The sequence below is a fragment of the Buceros rhinoceros genome, unplaced genomic scaffold (genome assembly GCF_000710305.1).
Source record: "Buceros rhinoceros silvestris isolate BGI_N320 unplaced genomic scaffold, ASM71030v1 scaffold3811, whole genome shotgun sequence".
Lineage (NCBI taxonomy): Eukaryota > Metazoa > Chordata > Aves > Bucerotiformes > Bucerotidae > Buceros > Buceros rhinoceros.
In genome coordinates this window covers 64,916-71,245 of record NW_010395782.1, presented here as the reverse complement: position 1 = coordinate 71,245, position 6,330 = coordinate 64,916, and the positions used below count along the sequence as shown (strand labels likewise).

The window sequence follows — 6,330 nt, the reverse complement described above, 5'->3', positions numbered from 1 at the left end:
TTCTATTTTATTTATAATAATAAAATAATACATTTAAATCAAATTAAGTAATGCCAAAATACTTTAACAAAACCATAATTTTTGGTTGAAATGCTCTTTGAATGGAGAAAATAGTCAGCCTTTCTAGGGATGATTCAGGAGCATAGAAGCTTCAGAACCAGTAATATCATATTGATTTTGTTTTGAAGAAATGGTTTTACAGATCTGGTGCCAGCTAGAGAAAGGTTCTGTGGTGTCATACAAGCCCCATAATTATTGCAAATACCAGTGTACTCCTGGCCACAAATGACATTTCTTTCCCATGTTCTCTCTTTTTCTTCTTCTTGTCTTCTCATTTATTTATATTTGTTATTGTCAGTGCAGCTGCTCTGTATGGCTTTAGTGAAATTGATTTTTCTTAGCTACAGGCTGTAAAGTCTCCCTGTGGTTTTTATTATAAGGCAGTTAATATGACCTATCTCAAGAAAGAATTAGGCTGATTTTGTAAGTCATAATTTTTCCTGCACAGCAGGGTCAGTAACGCATACGAATCTGAATACCCTGGGCTTGATTCTCCTCCAGCCAGAATTATGTGCAGAGGTTTCACACGTGGGTGGCCGTTGGCACTTTCTTTAAGTGAGGGTATAAAGCATCAGGAAAAACATAATATTTCTTGATGTGGCGATGAGTCCCCAGTTATGTGGCGATTAGCATGCTGGGATGGAGCAATCCCAGTAACGCCAATATGGTGTGCAATGAAGCTCGTTTATTACCCACAATGCTTCTCCATTTATAGACAATAGATTCTTGTTCACGCGACTGGCTACATAGTGATTGGATACTTTCTCTGGCACACAGCGTGCATCTCTTAAGGCGCTATGATTGGATAGAGGGGTTAGTTCACGCGCAGTTTCTGATTGGTTAGGGTTACAACTGTGCTTTGGATGCCAAGTTCCTTATTTGTGTTCCCAGAGGGAGTACCGTATTTTTCATAGTTCTCATATTTTGCATAGTTCTAATTCTTCTAGAAAGATACCAACACTTGAGATCTTCTGCAGGAAATATGAAAAATAGGCTAAGCTCATCACATTAGAACTAAGGACTTAACCCGTAAAATACTAAAAACTGACGAGCTTTTAATGCTGGACAGTGTTGGAGTCCTCTTCCCCATTCATACACCTTTACACTGGGTGTGAGTCTGTACAGGCCCTGAGAGCATCCTCTCTTGTGGAGGCTTGACTGCTGGGGCTCTGGGCCAACCCAGCGACAGCACAGCTGGAGCTGATCCCCTTCCCCTCTGTGACCTTGGGGACAGGCTCCCAGGCAGTGCTGCGGAGAGGCCACAGCCAGGGCTGGCCCAACCTCGCTTCCCACAGGAGCCGCTTTAAGCTGAGGCTGTAGCACTTGGTCCCTGCCTGCGCTACAGAGCCTGCTGCATCACAGCTATGCCTGTGTCCGGCCGTGGACCCTATTGACCCAGACCCAGGTTCAGGCCGGCAGCCTGTCTTCCTGACCTGATCTCAGACCTGCCTCATCACTGTGGACATCCTTGGAGACCAGTGGGCTGTGTCTTGACTCTAGTTACTGTAACTAGACTAGATCCTGACCCTGACTTGCTAGCTTGTTCCTGGCTTGACCTTGGACCTGCCTCATTGCCCATCAACTTTCTCAGTGACCTGGCCTCTTCCTATAACCTGAGCACCACCCTGGGTCTGCTCTGCTCTCCATACTCAGGTACCATGGGACGGGCACCTGCTCACACTCGGCTTCAGCTCACCATCCCTTGGGGAGCAGCCTTCTCGCACTGCGCCCTGACAGACTTTTCCTACTGAGGATATTTTCTTCTGATGCCTTTGGGCTGTCTCAGTTTTGCTTCCCTCTGCAGTTACCTTTCCTTCATGCTCTTATTAACAGGAGGAATTTAAGCATTAAAAACCAAATTCTTTTACTGGAAAAAGCCCCAGTTAAATTTATTTTTCTAATCTATTCTTGTGCTTTTCTAAAACTGAGAACTCCAAAAATGAAGACTGTAACAAGCAATTTGATTATTTGAAGTTGCACAATTGAAAGACCAGGTTTCCATTGTGGCCATTATTTTGCTGCAAGTAGCTGAGGTGATTGGAGGCTGGCTAGACTTTGGTAGGCTTTTTAGGTAGCAAAGGCTGGAGGATGGGACTTAACTTCTTTGCTTCTCCTGGGCATGAGTCTGATAGAGAAAATTCTTCAGGAAAAGGGAGAATAACTGCTCCACTGGCTGGTTTGGTCAAATCTGGTTCATCTGCTTGGGTCTTTTCTGTGTCAAGACTGTGCATAGATCCTACAGCCTCCGGTGGAACTGGCTTTCCATCTTTATGCTCATTTTGATGTTCCAGTGGGTTTTGGGAAGAGCTGTCCTCGGTTGCAGGGGGTAGAATTTTAACCCAGCCGACTGTTTTTTCAAGATGTGGGGAGGAAGGATTGGTTTCTGAAGGGGAAGCTTGTTGATGATTCTGGCTCAAGGTTCCAGGTGTCTGCTCTTTAGCAGCAGGATCCTAAATAACAGGCAATAAGCATTACATATATTGAAGCTATTCCAAATTCCTTCAGATATGAAGGAGGTCACCCTTCACAGTAAGGATCTGCTGCAATTCCAGTCTGCAAGGACCAGCTGCACAACAGAAGCTCCCTTTATATCCACCTAGCAACAGCCTGTTTTATCACATGAGAGATTTCTTCCTGATTTGGCCTCATCACATCCTTGAAGCCCATATCTTTGTGAATAAGAAAACTTTAAAATGGCTGGGATTTCAGGAGTTCAGTTCTTGTTTTGTAAAGGAGTATTACACTTGTAATATTAAGTGAAGACATACCTGCCGACCGTAGATTTCACAGGATACAGTGACAGACTGTTTCTGTTCCATGTGGCTGTTTACTACAGAGCCTTCACAGAAACCTATTTGCTGGAAGAAGAGAATGCAAATATTTTTTCACATTGTAGCACCAATACTTAGTTCCTATTCTGTAAAATAAGTGATTACGAAAGGCTGGATAGTTACAGCTTCTACATGTACTTATAGGGATAAGCAGCTTGGGCAAACTTTTATTTTGGGATTGGCAAGCTTACAAAGACAGGCAGCGTTTTGAAAAAGGCTTTGTGTTTGGAAAGGAGATTTAGGTAACACAATAGTAAAGATAAGCTGGCCATGTAGGGCCCAACTACAACAGCACACTTAAGTTCTGGTGAAGCAGAATATCCCCAGGAAGGCAAGTTGTGTTATTACATAACATAATATGATTTTTCACTCAAAAACAATTTCACACCCTACTAGTGAAAGAAACCAGGAAAAAATGTTGTTTCTAACAGTCGTGTTTTTACTGGGCTGTAGGTAACATGGCTTGGATCTCAGTTAAGATGGGGCTTGAAATGTTATCTCTTGGCAGCATGCCCATGGAGTCTTTCAGTTTCTCTTACAATTTTTTCTTTAGTTCCTAAATGGTTTCCTTAGCTGACCTGATTGTAGTATGAATATACTCTTTATGCATTGTTTGTGATTTATCTCTATGTCTGCTTACTTGGAAAAGATCTTTAAGAATGTTTCCGTTTTGTAAGGCAGTGGCTACCCTGCCTTTTTCTGGATGGTATGTTCTCCTGTTTTCTTTGTTTGTGCACTGCTAGGTAAGAATTCAGAACTTTTACCAGAATGTTTTCTCTATCATAAAGTAGTTTGTATAGTTGCAAGACAGCACAGAGGTACAACCCATAAAGACACCTGTAGCCTTCAATTCTTGTCTGCAGAGAACCAAAGGGACAGACTAAGTATCCACTGAGGAATCACAGTATCTGAAAAAAGGTGTTTATACAAGGCAAAGTACATACAGGTAGTTCCGATGAAAGTGGCTTGCACTTGGAGATGTCATCAATCGTGTCAGTTTTGGAGCAGGATGTCTCCTGAATTAAAAACTCTACAAAATACGCAGGACCAACGACCCACTGTTAATGAGAGACCAGTGACAATTAGAACTTGGGTATCTGTCAGGAAGCTTGAAGTAGATGTAAAACTCCTGCGAAGTGTGGAAGGAGCTGGTTATACTTGGGGCATTACTGTTAGTTGTATTACAGGAGAATGAGTTTATTGCCTTGTTATTTTTTACTGCTTATATATGCACAATCTTAATAACTCGTCAAATATCTAGAGCTGAAATGAACTTGGGTTTTGTAATAAGTAAGCATCCGCATAGAACCACATATCCAAAGACCCTCTTCAGTGCCTTGTTGATAATTTCTGCTGCTTTAATCACCTTTTCTATTTCTGAAATGCAAGTACCTCAAGGTTGGAAACTGGGAGCGATTAAATACTGTATTGTAGTAATATCTAATGGTTTGAGACAAAGAGTGCAAACCACCTTGTTATCTGTACATAGTGAATTTTAGAGAGACCAGATATTACTGTGGTAATCAAACAGGATTTAGCCAGGAGATCATTAACTCTCTGTTAGTCTAAAATTAGTTTTAAACAGTATTTAAACTGATTCAGTGAATTACAGGTGTGTGTCGGAAGGGATGACTGTGCTTTATTAAATACTTTATATCAGTGGGTCACTAATTCATGGTGGAGGTAGATGAAAGGAGAGCTCACGGTGAAGCCTGCCTAAACTTTGGAACACGAATCTGTCTTGAGTTTTGCATAAAGTCCTTTTTTGCAATAAATGCTGTCGAAGTCTTGGATCAATGCAGATTCTCATTTCCCAGTAGAATTCTAAAGAGAAGTATTCTCTGTACTATACAGATACAAATTCTAAACAATCTGTAAGACGTAACAAATCATAGAAAGTATAACAGGTAGATCCATACTTCTTGAGGACTAAAGCAAGTCAGATGAGCCTTGACTTACCTGCATTGAAGCTCTTGTGACATTGAGGAGAGAGAAAAAATGTGTTTGTTCACTCTCTTCATTGAACTTGGCAAGGCTTTGAGCAGCAGCCTCCAAATATCTGGGCTCAGTTGGACAGTCATCAACTGGGCAGTCAGGACACATTGACCAAATATATCTGGCTGGAACTTTTTATTCAAACAAAACAATGTCATTAGAGAAAACATAACCATAAAAGCATGTTCATAGCATAGGTCACTGTAAATGCATATGTGCCACCAAACCTACCCACTTATCCTCCAGTTCTCTGGAGTAACGATATGTGATTTGATTCACTCAGTGATTTTGAATCTTTGTGAATTTGCAGATGCATAAAAATGTTGCAGGAGAGGCAGAGGCACTGCAGATAAAGCTCAACCTACTATGGGCTTCTTGGTTTTACTTGCTTTTCACAAACCCATAAACATGCTTTTTGGATCAGAGGGTAGAAGTCCAGATAGAGGCTGTGCTGGGTTTCCTAGAGGTTAAAACAGTTATTACTGCACTGATTTTGCTGCAGGACCACACTGGCCTTATCGTCACTGACTTGAGAAAATTAGGGCAGCTGAAAGCTAATGGAGATGCTGTGGCATCATAATTACAATTACAATTTCAAGTAATGCTATATGGCAAATAGTGATTTTCCAGCTCTCTTTAAAAGTGGGTTTGTTAAATAAAGACATACCTGGTTGTAAAGTGCACTCATAATTATTCAGATGAGTAATATTTCTTGCCTGATTAATGTAGATAACTGCTTTGCATTGACCATAAACCTAAAACAATACAAACATTTAGAAACAATCAATATTTTAGCCTTTGCACTGCTCATCAAATCCCTAGACAGTGGTTCATTTTCTTCTTGCAGTCACAAAATTCTTTTCAAGAAGAAAGATGTGTTAATACTCAAATGGCAGTGAAGCACATTTCTAAGCATCTCCTTTAGAAGAAAAAGGCCAGATCTTCTCCTGGTGTAGTTCTGAGCTATACGGGTGCAGTGCTCATCTCTGCAGGGTGGCCTACACATGGTCACTCTGCTGGTGGCTGAGAAATGCCCAAGTGTCCCAGAGTGCTTTCCTTGGCCAGGCCCCTGCACCAAGAACTAGGTCTGTATCTGGAACGCTTAAACCTGGAGATCAGTGCAGAGTGTTGGGATGCAGTTACCTGTTTTCCACCTTCCTCCTTCTCCCTACGTCCATGGTAACGAAGGAGAGTGGTAGGAAGGACCCTAAATCAGTTTTGTGACACAGTAAGATCACCCTTACACACAAAGAAGCTCTGAGTTTATGGCAGAAAAAAATACTGGTCTATTAATATCCATTGTGTCTTTGTGTTTAAAAGTTGAATGTATATTCTCTGAGTGCTTAAATATTGCCACATGCATGGTCAAGGCCTCTAGGGCAGACATTTCTTGACTTCACAGAAGCCATGTCAAGCATATATTCTTTGCACCCTTTTCCTGCTG

General features: G+C 41.4%; 1 protein-coding gene across 1 annotated transcript in view; it reads right to left on the bottom strand.

Moving 5' to 3' along the window:
- Window positions 1-2,108: 2,108 nt before the first annotated feature.
- FETUB (fetuin B) overlaps window positions 2,109-6,330 on the bottom strand; it is a 9,421-nt gene continuing 5,199 nt past the window's right edge. The window contains exons 3-7 of the mRNA XM_010145652.1: window positions 5,554-5,641; window positions 4,851-5,017; window positions 3,836-3,949; window positions 2,829-2,918; window positions 2,109-2,510 (exon numbers count right to left, since the gene is read on the bottom strand). Coding sequence (XP_010143954.1) covers window positions 2,109-2,510; window positions 2,829-2,918; window positions 3,836-3,949; window positions 4,851-5,017; window positions 5,554-5,641 — 861 coding nt within the window. The remainder of the gene's footprint in view (window positions 2,511-2,828; window positions 2,919-3,835; window positions 3,950-4,850; window positions 5,018-5,553; window positions 5,642-6,330) is intronic.